At 39.5% G+C, this 25,979-nt stretch overlaps 1 protein-coding gene across 3 annotated transcripts in view; it reads left to right on the top strand.

Moving 5' to 3' along the window:
* ksr2 (kinase suppressor of ras 2) overlaps nt 1-25,979 on the top strand; it is a 94,178-nt gene that overhangs the window by 46,051 nt on the left and 22,148 nt on the right. For 2 of the 3 annotated variants that reach the window (XM_027162905.2, XM_027162904.2), the window contains exons 7-16: nt 6,563-6,632; nt 12,679-12,762; nt 15,687-15,772; nt 16,039-16,056; nt 16,497-16,606; nt 19,008-19,176; nt 19,759-19,800; nt 20,275-20,341; nt 24,568-24,616; nt 25,512-25,879. In XM_027162905.2, coding sequence (XP_027018706.1) covers nt 6,563-6,632; nt 12,679-12,762; nt 15,687-15,772; nt 16,039-16,056; nt 16,497-16,606; nt 19,008-19,176; nt 19,759-19,800; nt 20,275-20,341; nt 24,568-24,616; nt 25,512-25,879 — 1,063 coding nt within the window. The remainder of the gene's footprint in view (nt 1-6,562; nt 6,633-12,678; nt 12,763-15,686; nt 15,773-16,038; nt 16,057-16,496; nt 16,607-19,007; nt 19,177-19,758; nt 19,801-20,274; nt 20,342-24,567; nt 24,617-25,511; nt 25,880-25,979) is intronic. The other variant, XM_027162906.2, reaches the window with a different exon arrangement.

The raw sequence follows: 25,979 nt of genomic DNA, 5'->3' as shown, positions 1-25,979 counted from the left end.
GGTTTGGAGTTCCTTAAGACTGTAAAACTTTTGTTGCCAGAAGTGTTAGCAGTCTAATCAGACCTAACCAAGCATGTAATGAGTTATAGGTGTGTCTGTGTGCTTTCCTGAACTTTCTCTCCACCAATTATGCATTGTTCCTTTGGGGGTTAAGGAACAGTACACGTGTTGTGACGTTCGTCTGTTATCCATCAAGTCTGGTAATGACATTAATGACTTCCGGATGAGTCGAATTCCACCAGAGCTTTTTTTTCCTGAGCTCTTTTACCAAAAGGCAGTGAGTGAGATGAATTTCTGATAAGTGAGTGGCTTCGAGGCGGATGAGTAATTTCATTGGGATGGAGCGGCATCAGTAATGGCATTAGGCGAGCTCAGAGTCTCTCCCTGGAGCTCTGGGTTGGGATGCTGTGGTATTAAACAGGCCTTTGGAGTGTCATTAGGCTTCGCATCAACTCTCGCGTAAGGACGATATCGGATTAGTTTGTCGACGCTGTTCTGACTTGAAGTCTCGAGTAGAATTTTAAATTCTACAGAACATTGCTAACGATCACAATTATTCATTTATTGATGAACGGCACGTCGCGACCTTAAAAAAAAAACCTCTGTGAGACAAGTTAGATCCTGTTATGCCTGATGTAATAGGAGTTACTATACAGTATAAACACTTATTACTTCACCTCACCAGCTTTTCTATTCTCCTTTTTCTAATTAAAACAACAAAAAAAACAGTTTATTATGTCACCAGAAAGCATAAACTCAGCTGCCATGGAGTCTTCAGTGGTGATGTGATATGACCAAGGATGAATAAAGACGCGCCAAAAATAAATACATTTAAAGGCTGAAAAATATAATCAGAACCGACGTACCAGATATTTTGACTGAAAAATACAGTATATATAACTCTATATTACATTACACTCACAGAAAAAAGACTGTGTGAGTAACTAGGAAGTTACTTTACGTTTGACTAAAACTGCTGTCACCTGATTGGATATGTTCAAATCACTGTTGGGGATTGTACAAATTGTTAGTTCTGCCATTTTTTTTTTGTTTTCTAGTTAAAAATGACAAAGTACAATTTATAGTCATTTGCATCAGCGGTACAAAAATGAGCTTATAATGTTTATGATGAAGTGGACTTTTGCTTAATTATCATTTTATTGATTATTGTTTCGAGGCACGGTGGCTTAGTGGTTAGCACGTTCGCCTCACACCTCCAGGGTTGGGGGTTCGATTCCCGCCTCCGCCTTGTGTGTGTGGTGTTTGCATGTTCTCCCCGTGCCTCGGGGGTTTCCCTGTGTGTGTGTGCCCTGCGATGGGTTGGCATTCTGTCCAGGGTGTATCCTGCCTTGATGCCCGATGACGCCTGAGATAGGCACAGGCTCCCCGTGACCCGAGAATTTCGGATAAGCGGTAGAATGAATGAATGAATGATTATTGATCCTAGCATATTGTCAAGATCTAGCCTGGACTTTTGCCATGTGCCTTTTGTTTAGATTTGTGTCACGTGTCTGCCTCGCTCTTTTCTATTCCCTCCCGCCCTTAGCACACCTGTCCCTTACAGGTATGTGTCTGTTTGTCTTCCTTATTTATTCCTTGACTTTGTTTTGTCTGTGTTTTTTATTTGTGTGTATGGTCTTTGTTTCAGTTTTATTTTCTGTTTTATTTAATAAATCGTTTTTTTTTTTCCTATCCTGCATTTGGGTCTGAACTTTTATCCATGACGACAGCCGGCTTTTTGCTTTTTGACTAGAAGCTTCAAAGGCAACGCTGCACGAATTAATAAAGGAAGACAATCAGACACATAAGGGACAGGTGTGCTGAGGTGATAGGGAATAAACAAGGGTAAGGCAGACACGTGACAAAAAAATGTAACCAAATGTCACCTGGCAAAAATCCAGGCTAGATCCTGACACATATTCTTACATAAATTTTGAAAACTCGCTTTTATTATATACTTTTCAATAAGCCAGAAATTGTCATTACTGAGACAAAGCGTTTAAGTGTTCTGTCGAAACACAGCTCCAGACCACCGTTTTCACCAGGATCCGAAATATCTTGATTGGTCCTGTGCCTAGAAAACAGCTTTCACGCTCCGCATGGCGTACCGAGTCCTCGGGGGCTGATGGAAGTGGAAAAAAATGCACGTTTTGAAACAACCTGATTTTTGTAAGTGCGTGAGAGCTGAATTGAAGTAAGCAGCAGGCTGCGGTTTGTGCCTCCAGGCTCGGGGCTTTGACACCTGTTATTTAGAGGAATCCACCATGAGCCGATAGCTTTGCTTGGTAGACAACCAAACGGGCTGGATAGAGTCTTATCTGAGAAAATAACACCCCCCTTACCCCCCCCCCCCAAAAAAGGACAAACACATGAGATGAACACATACAGAGCAAAGTATGAACGACTTCTTTGTGTGACTACAGTAGGTGCTGTTTAGTACCTTTTCTTTTGAGAGCATCCTAAAAGCTTTTTTCTACTTCAGTGAACTTAATAGAGAGCCTTGTCTAAAGTGTACGCTTTCCAGAGTTGTCATTGTTTTGTATGTCGTGTTTCTTTGTGTGTGTGTGTGTGTGTGCAGCCCTCTTAAAGCCTTTGCTTTGCTGGTGAACCATGGATTGCTTTTTAGTTCATAGGTAAAAGAAGCAGGAAACTTTGTAATCCAGTCCAAAGTCATTGCTCGTGTTGTCTGAAGCGAGGATACAAGAAGAAGTCTGTGTCACGCTGGTATCTACAGTATAAACTGGTCCTTTTAAAGGCTTAAAGCGCTTTGTTCCTTCACTCAAACACAGGATTTGCTGTAAACTCTGGTCAGCTCTGATACCTTTAACTCACTCCTGCTTAAATAGCGATTTTAAAAGCTTTAAAAGCATCCGAGAATAAAGCACATGCTCGGGTATTAGACATAAAAAACAAAACAAATGCTTTAGTCTTTATCTTTTATGTACACCGCATAGTATTAATGAAAACCTTTATAACGAAATGATTCGCCGTATTTCTTCTATTCAGTGCTCAAACACAGCCATATTTACCAGGATGAATTTATTATTTATTGCTCCTCCAGCGATCCTTTGCAGAAAGATGTGCAATTATCTTGACGTTAAACGTATTTCGCTCTTCTCTCCAGCCGTGATGAGCTGGATAAAAACTAGCACGTGTTCATCTGTCTGACTTAATATCTCATTTATGAAAGACAGCTGGAAAAAAAAAAAAAAACCCTGACCTTTTTAGCATGTTAGTTTGCATCACTGGTTTAATCGTGCATGGTTTGTTAGTGTCGATGATTAAAAAGGCAAAACTCTTGTTTTTCTATAGTACTTTATTCAAACTTAATGACTTCTTAAAAAAAAAAGGACTGAAAGAAAACATAATTATGAGATCCATCTCCTTCAACTCCGCTCCCTGTTTTCTTGCTTTCTTCCTTTTTTTTTCCCCCGGCATTGACATTTTTTGTCGTTTTTGGACTAAAAAAAGTGTCAGCCATATAAATGGAAGTAAAAAAAAAAATGTAGGCGTAATTCATTTATAAAGAATGATGCAGGGTGGAATAAGTCACTTAAAGTCACGACATACTGACATAATTCAAATTTTATTCTTTTCTTAACTTTTTCCAGGAAAAAAAAAAAGGGCACCTACGGGGTTGTCATAGTAACAAGCGAGTGAAGGATGTGTGTTATGGTGCTGTGTGTAAGAGTAGGATGCTGCCTCTCACTCCTTCTGCTGTTTAAATGATCGCAGTGGGATATGAACCACGAGCACCTGATCGTCCATGACATCCCTGAACTTTAAGACATTTTTTTTTAAATACATGCATGTACCATCTCTCCTTCTCTCTCTCTTTGTCTCTCTGTCATCTTTTTTTAATGTATTACAGCCCAGCGTTAAGGAAGCCAGTGATTAGAAAAGAAAAGGGTCTGTGGTATGAAAAGCATTACACTCACTAATGAATAGATGAACCGCAGGCGTTTACGTTCATAAGGAAATCCCACAAGAACTTGTGTCCGGTCAGGAACAGTCCTGTTGGCTTTATTCTCTCTGAATATTTCCGGTTTCTCCTAGTCAGCGTGTTCCTTCTCAGCAGGAGGAACCGTCAGCCGCTCTGCTTCATGACATACTGCAGACTGGCATTGATTTGTACGGATGTAATGTGATTTATGGAAGACCTGACAGGAAAAGCCTGGACTAGCAGGGTACCATAAAACCCAGGTTTTCCAGAATGAGTCCCAAACCAGGACCAGGAAGCTGTTCAGGTTACAGCGAGCTCTAGCCGGACGCAGGTATACAAATCAGTAGCTTGGATTTCCAGCAGATGTCCAGGCTATTAGTCTTTATTATTCTTCTCTGTCCGGCTGCAACACTGCGACAACGGAGTGTTGGTAGTTTTACGAATGGCTCGAGTGCAACACTAAACATATATCGACTCAAAATATGACTGTTATTGAAACATAAACATAAATAAACAAACCACTAATTTTAATTGTCTAGGTTACAAATGCAAAAAAGGACGAGGTCACAAGTGCAAATGTGCAGGAGTGAGAAAGAGCAAGACTAAGGAAGGCACAGGGGAGTTATAACAAATGTCATATTCAGATTCAGAAAGCAGTGCATTCAGACTAACAGCAGGAACTCAGTCTCGTAGGTTTTTCAGACCTTAACATACTGTGTGCATGACTGGTTTGGAAAATGGGAATCCATTTTGATGCGGAGTTTTGAACCCGTCTGTTCCAGTGAAGGAAATGTGGCCTACATGCCTGTCAACCCCAATAAGGGAGGGACGACGTCTGTGCCTGTCAGTCTCAGTGAAGGAGATGTGGCCTTTTTGAATGTCAGTCCTTCTGAAAGAAGTGTGGCCTATATTCCTGTCAGTCTCACTGAAAGAGGTGTGGCCTATGTTCCTGTCAGTCTCACTGAAAGAGGTGTGGCCTATGTTCCTGTCAGTCTCACTGAAAGAGGTGTGGCCTATATTCCTGTCAGTCTCACTGAAAGAGGTGTGGCCTATGTGCCTGTCAGTCTCACTGAAAGAGGTGTGGCCTATATTCCTGTCAGTCTCACTGAAAGAGGTGTGGCCTATGTTCCTGTCAGTCTCACTGAAAGAGGTGTGGCCTATGTTCCTGTCAGTCTCACTGAAAGAGGTGTGGCCTATGTTCCTGTCAGTCTCACTGAAAGAGGTGTGGCCTATGTTCCTGTCAGTATCACTGAAAGAGGTGTGGAATATGTTCCTGTCAGTCTCACTGAAAGAGGTGTGGCCTATATTCCTGTCAGTCTCACTGAAAGAGGTGTGGCCTATGTTCCTGTCAGTCTCACTGAAAGAGGTGTGGCCTATGCTCCTGTCAGTATCACTGAAAGAGGTGTGGCCTATGTTCCTGTCAGTCTCACTGAAAGAGGTGTGGCTTATGTGCCCGTCATTCCCAGTGACATTCTCAGTGTTTCCAATCAGATCTAAAGTGTACTGTGTTGTTGGAAGGAGAGACAAACACACCAGGTTTTGGGATCAATTTTCATATTTTCTATACTTGAAAATTTCTTTATTTGCTAGAATCAACTTCATCGTGTCATTTTACCGCTCTAAAAAATAAAATAAAATCCTGTCACAGCAGTTTTTTATTTTTGTAAGTGTAACCTCTGACCCAGACTCGTGATGTACTCAGTTTGTCATCCTTGCCACATATCTTGGGTCAGTGGAGCAGAACAGCAAGGTCACATGGAAAAAGCAATGACTGTCATGAAGTTGTCATAGGCACAAGAGATACACAAGGCTAGAAAGCATGTGAGGTAAACTAACTGAGGCAGTCAGTTTATACAGGAAGTCTAAATTACTTGATGATTTGTGGTTATTTTTTTTAAAGTCATCCTGATTGTCCAGGAATTGAATTCAGACTATATGCAACTTTAGTAATATCTGTCAATGCATTAAAAAATAAATCATCCAGTGGCTTTCTTTGTGGTTGAATGCTGTGTGTCATCGCTCCACCATCTCAGATCGTTAATCAAAACAGAAATGACCTCTAATTGGCCAGGGATTGTCTTTCTATTGGATGAATGTCCTTTTGAACTAGCAGTGCTGGAGGGCACAAATATGATTATTCCCTAACTGGCCTCTATTCAGATATTATTGGGTTTCCTCCATTTGAGTGATGACTGCACACAGCAGATTATAATAATTCTCTCTAATTGTGGCCTGTTTATGTGATGCACCGTTTCTGCAGGAGTAGAACGCTCCTGATGGCTCTAAAAGGTTCTCGTTCTTCCGTGTTATTTAATTTTTTTTTTCAGGCAGCTGTGATTTTAATGTTTTGACAATTAACAGCTTTATTTTGTGTTGATTAGTGATGCACAGTTGATGATGTTGATGATGATTTGTTTGCGCTAATTGCGTTCATTTATCGATTCTACAATTTTGCTTAAAACTTTACCTTTGACATCGCGGTTTTGGGAACAGACCATATTTTTGTCTACCGGAATGAGTTCTGAATTTTAAAAAGCATATCTCAGTTTAACCCTTGAGAAGAATGGCTATATGAATTGGTCTTCTTTCTCTCTTCCTTTTTATTCTTTTTTCCTCCAGATACCCTGTCAGTTCCTCGCTGGTCCCCACAGATCCCTCGCAGAGACTTTGGTAACTCTATTAAACACAGGTATCTTTTTCACACATCTGTCTACCTCCCAAATGTATATTAATGATATAATATGATAAAATAGTGTATAATAACGACAAATGTATATATGGCAAAAATAAAGTGCTTTGATTATTACATGCTGTTTAGTAATATCGCTTTCCCAGTTACAGTCTCATTAAATGATGAATCTTACATTTACAGCATACAAGTGACTTACATTTTTTATTTCAGTTTATACACCTGAGCAATTGAGGGTTAAGTGCCTTGCTCAGGGGCCCTGCAGTGGCAACTTGGTGGACATGGGATTTGAAACAATGACCTTCCAATCAGTAGTGGAACATCTTAACCACTGAGCTACCACATCCCTATCTTCTGATCTACATATATCACATAATATATATAATAATATAATGAAGTGTTTGTTCTACATTGATTGTTTCTTTGGGGGCACGGTGGCTTAGTGGTTAGCACGTTCGCCTCACACCTCAATGGTTGGGGGTTCGATTCCTGCCTCCGCTTTGTGTGTGTGTAGTTTGCATGTTCTGTGCCCGATGACGCCTGAGATAGGCACAGGCTCCCCGAGAAGTTCGGATAAGCGGTAGAAAATGAATGAATGATTGTTTCTTGTTAAGCAGTCACTGGAATCACAAATATCTCGAGGTCTAAATATCTCCCAAAAGCTAAAGCCTTGATTGTTAATCGCACTCCCTAGTTTGGTAGATGAAATTTCTGTAAAGGTAGACATTATCCAAAAGTAGAATTTCTGTAAAAGCCTATAGAAAGGTAGATGGACCCAAAGATGAGTGGGAAAAGCCCTTTACGGGCAGGAAAAGCCACTGTTTGAACAGACAAGGCTGCTGGTTGGGATTAAAATGCCCACTATTGAGTGGATGAAATTATGATTTGGGATGTTGGGCGCATAAAAAAACGTAGTTAACCTTTGATTGGTTGAACAAAGGTCATGGATGGTCTGATAAAGCCTAGATGTGGGTGGACAAAGGCCAGGATTGGGCAAAAAAAAATAAAAATCCAGGTTTAGGCAGGTAAAGGAAGATGAAGCCCAGGGCTAGGCAGCTTAAGCTCAGGACCTGACACCTGAAAGCCACGGTCAGACTTATAATGAACATGGCTTGGCAGTTGAAGCCCAAGGTTGGACAGATCAAGGAAATCCCACTCTTTGGCAAAAAGTCTCATAGACTGGACAAATTAAGGCCTACGTCCATGCACATAAAGCTCAGGTGAAACAGAAGATGAACCTCCTGAAGCAAATGAAGCTAATGGAGCTCAGGGCTGACAAAAAAAAAATCCAGGGCCAGCCATTTTAAGCCCATGTCCAGACAGATGAACCCAGGGTTGGACAGAGGAATACCATGGGCAGGCACAGGCACTGTAAAGTCCAGTGCTGGACAGAGAAGACTCTTGTTCAGATAGATGAAGCTCATGTCCAGACAGGTGAATCCCAGGGCTATTCAAACAAAGCCCAAGGTTAACTAGATGAAACAAATGTTAACATATTTAAACTTCCTGATTATTCAAACGTCGACCAAGAGCCATGGAGCTTCTTTTGTCCAAATGGAAGACTGTAGATGGCACTGTTTTTGTCACTGACAGGGAATTGTGCTAAATGTGAATAAAAGAGACTGTAAGATGAAACATGCACAATCGGGTAATGCCAAAATCTAGCCCTCGTCATCTGTGCCGTAACCGTGTGTGCGTGTGTGCGTGTGTGTGTGTGTGTGTGTGTGTGTGTGTGTGTGTGTGTGTGTGTCTGTCTGTTGGAATAGTTAAAAATGTCAGACCAATTAAGACGAGCACTTGTCTGGCTGTTCTGAGCGTGTGGACTGAATTGACGATTCTCCCAAATGCCACAGATTAGGAAGAGAGAAACTCAGTGCTTCTGTTCTAAAGAGAACAATAAGGGATATGAACTGTAGGAAAATTCATATTGACAGTTTAAAAACTAAGAGAAATATCAATTTAATATTGCCAACAATTTAAAATAGCATGTGTTTCGGAGTTAGTTGGAACAACAGAAAAGAAGGTATAAGTGAATGCAAAAATATACGTATACAGAGAGAGAGAGAGAGAGAGAGAGAGAGAGAGAGAGAGAGAGAGAAAGAGAGAGAGGTTAGGAAATTGATAACCAGGAGTGTTTGAATCCTGATGATTCCTGATCCTGAATCCTGATGACAGCAATAAGAGTCTAGACCAGGGGTCGGCAACCCGCGGCTCCGGAGCCGCAAGTGGCTCTTTCATCCCTCTGCTGTGGCTCCCTGTAGATTTGGAAAATAAAAATTTTATTTAAATTTATTTTATTTTAGTTAGTTAGTTAGTTAGTTTAAAAAAAGTAATTCTAAATTCTAAGATTATGATGCTCTTGTAACATTAAAATAAACCGTGCTTAATTTTTTTGTCGCTCAAAATATGCGTCATAACTGCCGACTCACAGAAGCAGACGCGTTTTTGGTTCGCTGCAGTCGGCCACTTTTGATGTCATGCAGGGCTGTCGGGTGTCACGCATTGAGAGTGACAGTCACGCATTTGGGTCTTTTATCACGATTTCCCGCCACACATCGTATTTCTCATGCAGAAAAACTTTTTGACTATTTATCATATATTTAATAAGCTGCAGCTTCCAAAATGTGTCAGTCCGCACCGCAGTCTGGAACCGCGCAGGAATCAAGCGCGTCTCCCCTGTTAGTCGAGCCTGACACTTATCAGCCAATCAAAAAGAGGCTACACAATAGCCAATCAGAAAATAGCAATATCTGGGAAAGATTTAACCCAACAATCAATGAAAAAAATTGGGTTGGGGGGGGGGGGGGTGGGGGGTGGAGATGTCACGCTTGCCTGTCTTCAAAACTTGAGAGCCGAAGAGGACTCAATTAGACATTGAACATTTTTTTTGAAAGTAACCTTCAACCCAGCGTCTTTTTACTTAAGGTTAGTTCAAACTGTTCAAAATATTTTTGTTTGCTTGCAGAAATAAAATTTTGTTTACTCGGTAGGAGTTTATTGATTTCATAAATGCAACACACTACAGTTTTTTCTATACTTTCCATAAAGGTAAAAAAACGATATATGCGGTGTTATCTTCATTTTAGATGTCAAATGGGTTTTGTGGCTCCCTGTGTTTTTTTTTTTCTGTGGGAAACGGGTCCTAATGGCTCTTTGAGTGTTTAAGGTTGCCAACCCCTGGTCTAGACTGACTTATAATGCACAAAGCTGTCCAGATGAAGCCCAGGGCCATGTACAAAAAGCCCAAGCCTGGAAATATAAAGCCCAGGGCCGGGCATTTAAAGCCCAGGACTGGACAGTTGAAGCCCAGGGTTGGGCATATACAGCTATGGATGGATAGATGAAGCCCAGGGATGGACAGATGAAGCCCAGTGCGGGACATGTAAGACTCAGGGTGGGAAAGAAAGAGATATAAATATAGCTATACATTAAAAAAACATTGCACAATAAAAAATGGTAGCAAATGAAATACCAAACACAAGTAATGCTAAAAAATTAAACAATTAAAATTGATCATTTAAAACCTTGGATGGTGCTGATGTGAAGCCCAGCGGTTCTGTGAAAATTCAGCGCACTGAATGAATAAATTGCAGTATAAATAAATTAATAAACAAAGAATAAATGAATGCTGTGAAACAAATGACTAAACAAATGAATATTTTAGCTTTTAAAAATAATCTCACTTACAGGAGAGTATTAAAAACACTCAGAATGAAGCTTGCTAACTGTGATTTTTTCCCCTCTATTTTTCTGGCATGTACAAATGGCCAGCATGACGTTTTTTATTGATATAACACACGCTCTCTTCCCACAGTGACATTTTCAGTATTTCTTGCTTACAAAGAAAAAACATAGATTTTTTTTTCCCACAGGAGCATCTGGCTTCAAACTGCCCCCAAAAGCCCATTTAACACTGGAGTAAAACTGTTAACCCTGAGAAGTGGGAGGAAAAGCTTCCGTCACTGGAGCTGACAGGAACAGAAAAGTGCAGACCTTTAACCCATTTTAGTGAATTTTAAGCAATTTACTTGGGGCTAATTCCATCGTTTCACGGATGTGACATTTCGACTCATATTGACTTGCAAAGTGTCTCAGCGCCTGTGAAATCAGACCGTTTACATGAGTGAGAGAGTTTAAATAATATTAGCCCATGTAAGCTTTCAGTGTGAACGCAGCCTTCAAATCTATATTTATAGGCACATTAGAGACTCTACAGTCCAGACATTTGGACACATTATGTTGCTCCATTGATCTAAAGTTGTTGCATTGATGTCTAGTAGAACATTTAATCGTGTGTAATCATGACTTTAACAAAGATATTAGCTGAAATTTCTTTTAGTATCGATGTGCACGTGGCTGGTTGATATTTTATTATAACCCTTCATCTTTTGGGAAGGTCTTCCACTAGATTTAGATGAGTATCTGCAGAGATTTATACTATATGAGTTCATTCAGCTTCAGACATCTCTCATGTGTCTAAATTCTGTATTTAAAAAATATATATATTCCAAATTATTAATACAAGAAGGGGGGCACGGTGGCTTAGTGGTTAGCACGTTTGCCTCACACCTCCAGGGTTGGGGGTTCGATTCCCGCCTCTGCTTTGTGTGTGTGTGGAGTTTGCATGTTCTCCCCGTGCCTCGGGGGTTTCCTCAGGGTACTCCGGGATAGGGCTCCCCGTGACCCGAGAAGTTCGGATAAGCGGTAGAAAATGAATGAATGAATGAATATTAATACAAGACTACTTTACTTTCACTGGGATTCATAACCTTTGCCCAGAGGTTATATTCAGAGGCTTGAAAACAAACTATTAAACAAGGGATCAGTGGAAAACAGTTACACTTTTCTCTCGCAAAATGATAACAAAGACTTTCTTCAACTTTCCGAGCCACTTTCGCCTTTGATAGGGGGATCGCTAACAGGATAAGAAAAATAGCAAGGAACTTTTATTATTTATACAGCTAAACTTGTGAAGTTTTATTCCTATCTATAGCAAGTTCTAATATCTATGTAATGTTACCATGATTACTGTATATTACAGATTTTTTTCCTCCCCTTCTCTGTGAGGACCCCCGTTATTCAGATCCATTTTTACTCCATCACTAAATCTCTGAATCTACAGTCTGGGCTTGTGAAGGAAATTAGCCATAGCTTCACTTCCGCTATTATACCGTTCTGTATGTAAACATCGTGTCAACATCTCTTGTTTAATACATAATCAGTTAAACAATCCTAATCAAGAAAATAATCCCACATTGATAATTTTTACTAGAAATAATCTACCATGGATTACCGATCTGTGAAAGACTGGTGTCTGGTTTAAAACTCTGAGGAAAAAATCTCCAAATATCTTACATTTTAGCTGTAAAAACAGAGGCGAGTGTGCTGACGTGAACCGAACGGCCTTCGCTCTTACGAGACGGAGCGAGCCTCTCAATCTAAATGAAGATATTTCAATTCTGTCTGTCACAATGGATTAGTCATATTCCATTAACTGTCAGTGTACGTGCTTCTGCAGGGACTCTGAGGTTTGAGAGCCATCTCGATAGCTTTTTATTGGCAAGCACATTGCAGATTCGGCTCCTAATGAGATATTCATAGAGACAGAATCAGAAAGAGACCCAGAGCTCCTTGTCCGGCGTCTCATATTTCTTTTGATCGTAATAGCCGTTTTTTACGACGTGAGTAGTATCCGTATGGCCTTTGTCATCCGGGAATATTTGTCATGCGCACAGCTGAAAGTCACAATTAAATTACCCTATATTGAAGATTAGAGGAAGAGTGCTTATCGTCGTGTGTAGTCTGTCGCTTAATGAAAAGGGAATAGAGCAAATACGATTGGTGCTTTGACACATCAGGCTTCTTTATCACACAATCCTGGGAATTGCTGTCAAAAGGTCAAACAAATCATCACCACTGAAGTGGGGCACACTAATAATGTGATTTTTTTTTTTTTAAATAGATTGAGATTTTGAAAGCATGTCTGAAATGACCTTCTTATGGCCCACATTCATAAGATTTATTTATTTATTTATTTTTTTTACAGATTTTCCACCAAATACTGGATGTCACAGACTTGTATCGTTTGTGGGAAAGGAATGTTATTCGGCCTAAAGTGCAAAACCTGCAAGTAAGTCACCCGTCGTTTGAAGATGTTTGAAGTGACTCAGCTGTTCGGACATCTAGAGGAATTTTATTTCACCACCTTGGAGCTAGAACAGAGAAAAGTCTTGATGTATACCTACATCTTACCCTGAGAGATGGTGGGACCAGTCGAGCAGTGCTGGTAGATCCGAGGGAGAGAGGTTCAGTGTGAGGAGTAAGGGCTTTGAGATGAGATGGAGTTGGTCCGTTTCTGGCATTGTAGGAAAGCGTCAGTGTTTTGAATCTAATGCATACAACTACCGGAGGCCAGTGTATAGAGAACTTAGGCAGGTTGAAAACAAGTTCATTTGGGATCATTTGCAGAGCATGAATTGTGTTCATAGATAGACCTGACTGAAAGAGTTGCAGTAGTCCAGACTTGAGACGATGAGAGACTGAACAAGTACCTGTGCAGCCTGCGTGGACAAAAATGACCGAATCCTTCTAATGTTGCAGAAAAGAAATTAACAAAATGAGAGGAAAAGGACAGATGATTGTCTGTGGTTACCCCAAGGTTGTGAGCTGTGACCGAAAACCAGATCAGATCGATTTGCAGGGATATTGCAAGATCTTGACCTGGAAATGAATCATCTAAAATGATCAGAATTTCATTCTTGGTTTGAAATTCATCTGATGAGCTGTAATCTACGATGATATGTCCAACAGACATGCTGAGATATGAGCAGAAGCTATGGTATCTGAGGACCTATCCCACACTATCCTATCTTACCTATCTGTGGTATCTGAGGACCTATCCCACACTATCCTATCATACCTACCTGTGGTATCTGAGGACCTATCCCACACTATCCTATCTTACCTACCTGTGGTATCAGAGGACCTATCCCACACTATCCTATCTTACTTTCCTGTGGTATCTGAGGACCTATCCCACACTATCCTATCTTACCCACCTGTGGTATCTGAGGACCTATCCCAAAACACTCCTATCTTACCTACCTGTGGTATCTGAGGACCTATCCCACACTATCCTATCTTACTCTCCTGTGGTATCTGAGGACCTATCCCACACTATCCTATCATACCTACCTGTGGTATCTGAGGACCTATCCCACACTATCCTATCTTACCTACCTGTGGTATCTGAGGACCTATCCCACACTATCCTATCTTACTTTCCTGTGGTATCTGAGGACCTATCCCATACTATCCTATCATACCTACCTGTGGTATCTGAGGACCTATCCCACACTATCCTATCATACCAACCTGTGGTATCTGAGGACCTATCCCAAAACACTCCTATCCTACCTACCTGTGGTATCTGAGGACCTATCCCACACTATCCTATCTTACCTACCTGTGGTATCTGGGGACCTATCCCACACTATCCTATCTTACCTACCTGTGGTATCTGAGGACCTATCCCACACTATCCTATCTTACTTTCCTGTGGTATCTGAGGACCTATCCCACACTATCCTATCTTACCTACCTGTGGTATCTGAGGACCTATCCCAAAACACTCCTATCTTACCTACCTGTGGTGTCTGAGGACCTATCCCACACTATCCTATCTTACTTTCCTGTGGTATCTGAGGACCTATCCCACACTATCCTATCTTACTTTCCTGTGGTATCTGAGGACCTATCCCAAAACACTCCTATCTTACCTACCTGTGGTATCTGAGGACCTATCCCACACTATCTTATCTTACTTTCCTGTGGTATCTGAGGACCTATCTCATACTATCCTATCTTACCTACCTGTGGTATCTGAGGACCTATCCCAAAACACTCCTATCTTACCTACCTGTGGTATCTGAGGACCTATCCCACACTATCCTATCTTACTTTCCTGTGGTATCTGAGGACCTATCCCACACTATCCTATCTTACCTACCTGTGGTATCTGAGGACCTATCCCAAAACACTCCTATCTTACCTACCTGTGGTGTCTGAGGACCTATCCCACACTATCCTATCTTACTTTCCTGTGGTATCTGAGGACCTATCCCACACTATCCTATCTTACTTTCCTGTGGTATCTGAGGACCTATCCCAAAACACTCCTATCTTACCTACCTGTGGTATCTGAGGACCTATCCCACACTATCTTATCTTACTTTCCTGTGGTATCTGAGGACCTATCTCATACTATCCTATCTTACCTACCTGTGGTATCTGAGGACCTATCCCAAAACACTCCTATCTTACCTACCTGTGGTATCTGAGGACCTATCCCACACTATCCTATCTTACTTTCCTGTGGTATCTGAGGACCTATCCCAAAATGCTCCTATCTTACCTACCTGTGGTATCTGAGGACCTATCCTAAAACACTCCTATTTTACCTACCTGTGGTATCTGAGAACTTATCCCAAAACACTCCTATCTTACCTACCTGCGGTATCTGAGGACCTATCCTACACTATCCTATATTACTTTCCTGTGGTATTTGAGTACCTATTCCAAAATACTCCTATCTTACCTACCTGTGGTATCTGAGGACTTATCCCAAAACACTCCTATCTTACCTACCTGCGGTATCTGAGGACCTATCCTACACTATCCTATCTTACCTACCAGTGGTATCTGAGGTCCTATCCTGAAATACTCCTATGTTACCTACCTGTGGTATCTGAGGACCTATCCTAAAATACTCCTATCTTACCTATCCTATCTTAGGTTATAAACATGAGATAACACCCGTGTTTTTATTTATATGTAAGGGCAGGGTTACACCTGTTGAGTCAGGTGTGGAGTCTGCAACTTGGAGTGTTTTTCACTAAACTTGTCATGGCATTAGCCTGGATATTCAGAGGTGTTAAGAACCTGCTATTTGTTCAAGCAGATATTATGTTATACCATAATACTTCACCAAAAACACTTAAAGGATGTTAAAATAATAATAATAATAAAATTCTAAAAGTCCTGTGTTTTTTTCAGGTTGAAGTGCCACAATAAATGTACCAAAGAAGCTCCTCCTTGCCATTTACTTATTTACCACCGAGGAGGTAGGAACTCGTTCAAAGGTATTTCCCCTTTTTTTCTAACACTATTTTACAGAAAATATTTTTGATGTTGCAGATATTCATAAATGACCAGCTAGAAAGAGGAGCATGTCATGCATGAGAGAACTGTTGACATATGATTGCTGTTCAAAAAAAAAATATATCTCACATTAGTTTTCCTGTGGTCCTTTAAAAAAATCAGTTTTCTCTCCATTTATCCTCTAATTTGGCTTCTAATCTCTCTTTTTCATTCCCAATTTTTTCTCATTCTTTCCATTCTCCTGAAGATCAAGGAACATCTCAAGGTAATACAGTCCATTAGTCTACTAATGATATTTTTTTAATTGTTGTTGAAATATTTTGTCCATCACACACACTTTCAGCCTCGCCTAGCTTCCTGTCACCTGCTCAAAGCTGCCTCTTAGAATCTTCCCAACATGATTGATATTGATGGCTGGCATCATCCTAATAAACCACCTCTCATGCTGCCAAGTAAAATCGTCAGTGAGATTTGAGCCTTGGCGTGGGCTTCTGGATGCGTCCTAGCCAACCTGCCATGTCTCTGTAATCAGTTATGACATTTATTGCATCATTCAGACAGCTTGTAGAAACATATTGTTATGTCTTTGTGTAGCACTGGCAAGTTTTGTTTTGATTTTTGTTACCATGACCACTTTCTGTTACCGGGACAACTGGCTCTTGTTACCGTGGATACTATATATGATTGCTCCTCTCCATCTCTTAGCTCGTCAGCTTGTCAGGACCGAGTCGGTGCCGTGTGACATAAACAACCCGCTCAGGTACACAGACCTGCACATCAGCCAGACGCTGCCCAAAACCAACAAAATCAACAAGGTGGGCCGTCCTCCGCTATGCACCGCACTCACATCAGGGTTATTAAAATGAGCTTTCAGGTGATTTTCAGCTTCATTTTTTACAAGTTTTTTTTTGATCCAGTTCAAATTTTATTGCTTGCCTACACAATATTATTAATAGACAAAAAAAATCAATTCTGTAATGAAGAATTAACTCTATAATGAATCAAGAATGTAATGAATCAAACCTGTAAAGAGGAACCAGGTCACTATTGAAGAATCAGTTGTTCATTAAAGATTCAATTCTGTAATGAAGAATCAAGTCTGTAATTCTTCCTTTAAATATTATAGTTTAATTAAAGTAAGGTAATCCAGGTAAAGTACAAATCTAATGAATCAGACTCGACGAATCAGAACTTTCTGGATGACCTGCATAGAAAATCATGAAGACATGTATCGAGTCTTTAATTAATCAAATCTGTAATGAAGAATCAAATCTGTAGTTAAGAATGAATTTTAGAGCGAAGGATTTGGTCTGAAAACGAGGAATCGAGTCTGTAATGAATCAAGTCTGTACTGAGGAATCAAATCTGTAATGAAGAATCAAATCTGTTGTGAAGAATTAATTTTAAAGGAAAGGATTAGGCCTGAAGAATCGAGTCTGTAATGAATCAAGTTTGTACTGAAGAATCAAATTTTAGTGGTCACATATACAATCTTGCACAGTACGGCATGCAGTGAAATGCTTTTTTTGACTGCCTGTGTTATTAAAAATAAATAAATAATTACAAACGGTCAGAAAGCGGGAGATTAAAAAAAGAATAAAAATAAAATGAAATACAATACAATATATTATATATCCTGATGTGTGTTATTCCTTAGTAATCACAGTGCCATGTGTTAGGCTTATGATAACGCATCATCGCAGAACAGCGCTCATGGAAAATAACTGAAGGAATTCCTCTGAGGTTGACTAGACGACTCGTGTTTGTGTTGCTTATTAGTATCTAATCTTCCTCTACTGCTTTATTGATCTTTACATATGAGTCGTGCTGCAAAATATATCCATGGAGAGTTTGGAGAGTTGAGAAACTAATTAAAGTGGCAATCTGAGTGGTCTCTCTGTGAGAATCTGTAACAAATGCTTTAAGGTCGGGGGAGAGAGTGATATGACTAGTAACATGACACAGGGGTCCTGATAAAGAGTAAATATAAACGTGAAGGCAAGGACCTGAACTTTCAGGAATCAGAACTTTCTGGATGAACTGCTTTGAAAATCACAAAGACATGAATTGAGTCTGGAATGAATCAAGTTTGTACTAAAGAATCAATTCTGTAATGAAGAATGAAGCTGTATTTATGAATAAGGTTCGAAATATAGAATTGAGAGTCTCTACTCATGAATCAAATTGGTAATAAAGAATCGATTCTGTAAAGAAGAATGAAATTTAAAGTAAAGAATTAGGTCTGAAAATTAGGAATCAATTCTGTAATGAATCAAGTCTGAACTGAAGAATCAAATCTCTAATGAAGAATCAATTCTGTAGAGAAGAATGAAGTTGTAGTTAAGAATTAAGTTTTAAATTTGGAATCGAGTCTGTAACGAATCAAGTTTGTGTCGAGGAATCAATTCTGTAATAAAGAGCTAAGTTGTAATTAAGAATAAGGTTTAAAATATGGAATCGAGTCTGTAATGAATCAAGTTTGTGCTAAGGAATCAAATCTGTAATTAAGAATCAAATTTGTAATGAAGAATAAAGTTTAGAGCGAAGAATTAGGTCTAAAAATGAGGAATTGGTATGTCCTGTAATTAATCAAATCTCTCTATTGAAGAGTCACTTGCTTATTAAAGAATCTTTGTTTATACGTATATTATCGTTTAATTTACACAGCGGTCCAGGTAAAGAACTAATCTAATGAATCAGAATCAAAGAATCACAACTTTCTGGATGAACTGCACAGAAAATCACAAAACATTTCCAAAGACCCCTTCGCTGTCACTCTCACCCTTGACCTTTCTGTCACACACATAACAGCTATACTGGTGTAATAACATGGAGTCGTAACACCATGCGACTAAGGAACTGATTCTGCAAGAGTCAGTTCTTTAATGAAGAATCAGTTCCGTAATAAAGAATTAAGTTCATAATTAAACAAACCTGTAGTGATTCGAATCTGTATTTATTTCTTTATTTTAATCAACACAGTAAATCAATGCAAAATTGACAAAATCTTTTTTTTTCCATAATCTGTTTGGACTCCATTTAATATAATAATGTACCAAATAATTCACGTTATATTTGCCTCGATTAAGCTTTTATAAGCATGAGAATATTTTTTAATGTAATGGCTGCTTATTTGTTTACTAAATAATACTCCTCTTTTACACATAGATAAAGTACTCTCTACTCTAAACCGTTCCATCTCTGTGTGTCTCTCAGGACCACATCCCTGTGCCGTACCAGCCTGACTCCAGCAGTAACCCCTCATCCACCACCTCCTCAACCCCATCATCACCGGCTCCGCCTCTTCCTCCCAGTGCGACTCCTCCCTCTCCACTTCACCCATCACAGCAGAGCGCCAGACAGACCAAACATCCCAACCTAACAGGTACACACACACACACACACACACACACACACACACACACACACACACACACACACACACACACACACACACACACGTGTATAGTACATTATAGTGTAATATTGTTATATTAATATTTTAATGTCACAGCTTGATATTCAGACCAACCTTTTCGCACCAGTAAACAAAAAATCGACATATAGGGCATTTTTAATCAGTATAAAGAAACGAATGATATACTGGCTATGAGTCTGATCTAAAACGAATCAAGACTCTGTTGTCTTAAGTAAACTTACAGTGAATTTTAGTTGCTTTATAGACGAACGAACACTCGGGGCGTCTCAGAGAGCAGAATTTCTTTTCTACATATTCTTACATAAAAGTAACAATGCATCCTGTCAGTAACAATGCAAAATCCAAGCTACTGTACATGTATTGAATATATGTTATTATATAACACACAAGCACACTATAAAGTGGCTTCATGTCAACTGAAACCTGTAATAAACCCTATATTAGCTTTACACATAAACAACACCAAGCAACACCCTGATCTCTTTTTTTCTCTCCTGCGTCTCGACTGACTTTTTTCTTCTCTTACAGCATCTCATTACTACAAATACAAGCAGCAGTTCATCTTTCCTGGTAAGTGCATCCTAATTGGACGTTACTCATACCCACAATGCAACACGACATGCCAAGGACATCTCTTTTGATGTAATTTGCTGTCTTTTCTCAGAGACGCGACTCCGGGCTTCCTCGGTGCGTGTTTTTGTCTAAAGCTCCTAATGATGGGTCGTGTGAAGGCGCTTGCTCTGTTCTTCCCAAATAAACCCCTGTGTGTGTGTGGTGTGTGTGTTGGGTGGGTGGGGGGTTCGCAAACTCAGCGGAAGCCTGTCGATTTTTGAAACATTTTGATGAGCATGAAGGAGGATGATACAGGTGGCAGGATAGGAGCTTTATTTTGCTCAAAAGATTCTTGAGGATTGTTTGTGTATCTGATTTATTTTTCATATGTGTGTGTGAATGCATGGACAGTTTGTTCCAGCTATATCATTTATGACTAATTAATTACCAAGAGGACTCAATCTGTGTGTGTGTGTGTGTGTGTATCTGTAGATGTTACTCCAGAGGTTCCTAACAGAGCTCCTCAGGTTATCCTCCATCCTGTGCTGTCAGGGCCTGGGTAAGTAAGTGTGTGTGTGTGTGTGTGTGTGTGTGTGTGTGTGTGTGTGTGTGTGTGTGTCTGTGTGTCTGTGTGTTTTGCTTTTGTGGTACTAATTGAACACTAAACATCTGGTTCTTTTATAACGCAAGTTCAAAACCCTCCTTAGGACATGATGCTTTAACCTGTATTCATGGTCTAACCTTGTCCAATCTAACTCTTCTTCATCCAACCAATCAGATTACAGCTTACTGAAAAATAAGTGAAAATGGAAACAACATAACAGCCACTAAAAAAACGTGCATTGACTTGCTATTTACTGTAACTACACCTGCGTGCCATAATCAGAATAAATGGCAGGAAATAAATTGTGATCAATCTAATCTAATTAGGTATCAGTAGTAGGAATCTGTCATGATAGTTTGTATCATATTAGAGGCAGATTAATATTACTGGTATTACTGGTAGGAGGACTGGTGTGGTGTGCAAAGTAATCCAGGACAGTGTGCTGGGATTCAGTATATAAATACATAAGTAAACAAACAAACAAACAAACAAATAAATAAAATTAAAGAATGTTTGTTCCAGCTAAACCATTATGTTATATGCTCCAGCTAAAGGGTATGCCCGTTGTCATGGTTACGTCCTATCTCGGTGTATGAATCAATGAATTATGACTTCGATGCGGTTTTTAAATTGTACCGAACAAGAACTAATAATTTTTATTGCTGCCATGGCAACAACTAGCGATGCTTTCAGAGATTAATGAAGGTGAAGCCAGGAACCTTTCACTAGAAAGGAGTGTCTCTGCGTCCATCCCTTTCAGGAGAGAAGAGATACTCGTGTCGTGACTCTCGCCCTTAAAGAAGATGAAAGATGTCTGGATTTGAAATAAAAGGATATAAAAGACAAGCCATTGTTTGAGGTTGAGTGAAGAGATCAGCACCGAACACTCAGACATCACACACACAGTGGACATTTGAATAAAAATTAGACTTGTTAGATTATTGGAGCAAAAATATTTGCTGAAACTCTCTGGGCAAATGCAGCGTTGTTGTTGAGTTCATGCTCGAGCGATGATCCGCGTACAGACGTTTGTCAGAAGTCGAGGGTGCAGAAAACTCAGTGTCTTCTTGGATTAAAGCAGTTTTTTTTTGCTTAACCGCCGGATTTAATTAGTGTCACATCCTATTTGTGTGATTTGTGTGATTTGTGTGTCTTTATGGTATGTGGGCATATGTGATTTATTTTGTATTTGGTCTTTACTTAAATTTCACTTGATTATATAACTTATATCCCGCGTCATTATCAGAGTTGTGTACTGTATATACCTCAAGACGAATAAAAAAACCAACACATTTTTTATTAAAACGTAAAGCAAATACCACGGCATCACATTGTGTAGATAGTAACATGATATTATTATATCAGTAGACGGAAATCGTCATGGCAACTCAATGTTTATGATATCAGGAATGTCTGAGTTATAACGCAGGCCTCAAGTGAAACAATTTATATTTTGGTATTGTTTTGTTTGTTTCATCGATATCTGTCCAAAATTCTGTTTAATTAGGAAAAATTATGCCTCAAAACAAGTCAATAATACAAAAGTAATAATAATAATAATAATAATAATAATAATAATAATAATAATAATAATAATAATCATAAATTGTTTGATTAAAAATCAACTGTAATTGTCTATTTGAATAATAATATGAAATAGCAAAAACATTATAAATAATAATAATAATAATAATAATAATAATAATAATAATAAATCATTCAATTCAAAATAAACTGTTATTATCATTTAAAACATTAACATTATATAACATCATTAAAACAATAACATTATATAGCAGAAATATTATGAATAATAATAATAACATATTTTTTATTTATTGATTGTTTGTTTGTTTAACAATAACATCAACAACTACATTATTATTATTATTATTATTATTATTATTATTATTATTATTATTGTCTTTTTTATTTAATTTAAAGTATTTGTAATTATTAGTCAAGCCTACATTTCCTGATGATTATAAACTGACTCGTACACTCTTTGATGTCTCCCAGCTCATAATACACGGAGCTTTATGATGTTAATGTTGGGCTCTCTACATGCATAGCAGTGTGTTCAGTCATTACGATTCGAGCAGGACTACACGTTCTGATCCAGGAATGTGGCTCCTGTGCTCCTGTGCATTCCTGTAAATATATATGACGCTATGAGTGGTATGACTCCAAAAGGTCTAATAACCAAAAAAAAAAAAAAAACATAGAGTAATGTTGACCCTATATATAAATACATGCCAATGTTATAATATGGAAAAATGTGTCGCTTCGATCTTCTTACTGAGATCAGACTCACTGAAACTGCACAATCATAGAGTCCTGTTCTTGGCATCGGTGAGAAAACCCGACACGGGTTCTGTTGTTTATACAGTAGCTTCGACGTGTTGTGATGCTTTTCTGCTCACCATGTTTGAGCTACCGTAATCTTCCTGTCAGTTCAAATCAAACAGTCTGGTCATTCTCCTCTGAGTTTTCTCATTAACGTGGTTGTTCTATCAAACTAACCACTGCTGAAAGGAGGTTGTTTGTTTTCTGCACCGTTCTGTTGTGTGTGAAAATCTCAGGAAATGAACAGAATCTAAAATACTCCTAAAACCCATTTGGTGCTAACAACCAAGCCACGATCACCACGATCGCATGCTGTGAACATTAACTCAAGCTCTCGACTTGCATGTGCAGGATTTTATGAGCATGATTGATCGAGTGTAGTTAATTGATCCAAGTAAAATAATAACATAACACATAATCAGATTAATGAATTGATTAGTAATTAACAAAGCATTTATTCCACATTATTAAAGCTAATCGCACGTTTATTAGTCGTTTTATCGGAACAGACCCGCAATTAAGAATAAAAATAGGTTTAAATAATAAGAATTTTGTGAATTGTACAACAAATAACTCTTATACAAGTATCTAATTAGGGATTTATCGCACAAACAACAAGAGTATCATTAACTCCTTAAAATGATCTTCGTCACCTGTTTGATTATGACGTTTAAATTAAAATGTGTTCACCTCGGAGGCTCGGCCGTTACGACATAATTCGGATTCTGGATACATCACGGATCCATTAAAGACTTTTGTTTTCTCCCCTGAAATTCGTACCAGATTCTTAAGCCCTATTCGGACGGGATTAGTTCTACGTGGGGACGTGGAGTAATGCGATTTTACCTCAGGACGTCTGTAATATTAATTGGCCAATTTGCACGGGACAAGACATCTCAGTAAAACTAGCAGAAGTGGGAGGGGTAACTCGCTTTACGCACCACAGTAACCTCCTTGTCGTCATGTGCGTATGACGTTGCTTCCTGTTTCAAGTGCGTCCATGCTTGTAAAACGCGCCAAAAACTAATTTTAAACATGAAATGACGGAATTTTACCGTACATATTTACAGCGGGTCTTTTCGGACGGGATTAGTATTACCTGAGGTAATTTTTCCGGACCTTTTTACAGAAGGTAAAAGTTTACTGACATTAGCACTATTCGGACGGGACTAGTTTTACGTGGGGACGTGGTCAATTGGCCACGTGGTTAATTGGCCAATTCGCACAGGAAAAGACATCTCAGTAAAACTAGCAGAAGTGGGAGGGGTAACTCGCTTTACGCACCCCTCCTTGTCGTCATGTGCGTATGACGTTGCTTCCTGTTATCACGTGCGCAAACAGACAACATGGCGCCTCCATGCTAGCAAAACGCACCAAAAACTACTTTTTACCGTACATATTTACAGCGGGTCTATTCAGACGGGATTAGTATTACCTAAGGTCATTTTTCCGGACCTTTTTACAGAAGGTAAAAGTCGCCGTAATCTTTACTGACATTGTCCGTAATGATTACCGAGATGGCGCATTCGGACGGAACTAAAATCACAGAGAAGCTCTGGTAATAATTACTTTACCCCCACGTCCCCACGTAAAACTAATCCCGTCCGAATAGGGCTTTAGTACACATGCGAACGAATGGCGATTAGTACGTGACTCTGAAGTGAACTCTAAAAGACATAGTCAAGTTCTTTTTAGTACAATAAAAGGTTTGGTATAAAGTTGCACTAATGTTACTTTGATGAAATCCCTTTGATGAAAAGCATCTTTGAACTAAACGTGTTTGCTTCAGCCTAATGATGGAATTGATTGTTCTTTTGGTTTATATGTTCTGACAGTAACAATGGCAATCCTCTGCTCCAGATCGAGGTGGAACCTACTTCAGATGTGAGTTTCACTAATAGATTTACATTTACATTTATGGCATTTATCAGACACCCTTATCCAGAGTGACTTACAACTGAGCAACTGAGGGTTAAGGGCCTTACTCAGGGCCCCAGCAGTGGCAGCTTGGTGGACCTGGGGTTCGAACCCATGACCTTCCGATCAGTAGCAAAACACCTTAACCGCTGAGCTACCACATTTATGCATACACATGTGGGCGGACAAATTAAAGGAAATAATACATCATTCTTCTAGAAGATTTACTCCAGAATCACCTTTAGGTGTTTTTTTTTTATCAACTAATAAAAATTCTAACAAATTTAATATGAAACAAACTGTGTTTAAAAGTGTAAAACTATCTTAGGTCATTTAGTGTTCTGACTAAATTGGCTTCTCGCTCGGTTCTTCCTTTCTTTGTGTTAAACCAGTTAGTGTGTCTCTAAAGGTCAATCTTAGAAAGCCTTAATAATGTTCTAATGAGAAATGTGTTCTTTTACTTACACAAGGATTATAATTTCCACAAGTATTTCTTTTTCTACTCTCTTACTAATGGGAAGGGTTGGGAAGTCGTGGCCTAATGGTTAGAGAGTTTGACTCCTAACCCTAAGGTTGTGGGTTCGAGGTCTCGGACCGACCACGACTGAGGTGCCTTTGAGCAAGGCACCGACCCCCCCAACTGCTTCCCGGGTGCTGCAGCATACTGTAAATGGCTACCCACTGCTGTGTGTGTTCACTGCTGTGTGTGTGCACTTTGGATGGGTTAAATGCTGAGAACAAATTCTATGGGTCACCATACTTAGCCGTATGTCACGTCACGTCACATCACTAATGCAGTAAGCATAGAATATTAATGTGAGATAAAATATATGTCACGTATAATGTTCTCCGGTTCATTAAGAACGAAGACGGGAACCATGAAGCGGAAGATTCGGCCGACGAGTTTGAGGAGATGAACCTGTCGTTGCTGTCTGCACGTAACTTCCCGCGCAAGGCGAGCCAGACAAGCATCTTCCTACAGGAATGGGACATTCCTCTGGAGCAGCTGGAGATCGGAGAACTGATCGGGAAGGGCCGCTTCGGGCAGGTCTACCACGGCCGCTGGCACGGCGAGGTGGCCATCCGTCTCATCGACATCGAGCGAGACAACGAGGATCAGCTCAAGGCCTTCAAGCGGGAGGTGATGGCGTACAGGAACACGCGCCACGAGAACGTCGTGCTTTTCATGGGGGCATGCATGAGCCCACCGCACCTGGCCATCATCACCAGGTAGGTGTCATATGACCAGCATTTTCCCTCAGGTAGTTTATTTATTCCTTATTCTGATGATTCTGGATGAGTCAATTCCGAGTTCAGACTGTGACTATTC

Source organism: Tachysurus fulvidraco, chromosome 9 (genome assembly GCF_022655615.1).
Source record: "Tachysurus fulvidraco isolate hzauxx_2018 chromosome 9, HZAU_PFXX_2.0, whole genome shotgun sequence".
In the NCBI taxonomy this organism is placed as follows: domain Eukaryota; kingdom Metazoa; phylum Chordata; class Actinopteri; order Siluriformes; family Bagridae; genus Tachysurus; species Tachysurus fulvidraco.
The sequence above is the reverse complement of the archived record's forward strand: the minus strand, read 5'-3'. Positions and strand labels throughout refer to the sequence as shown.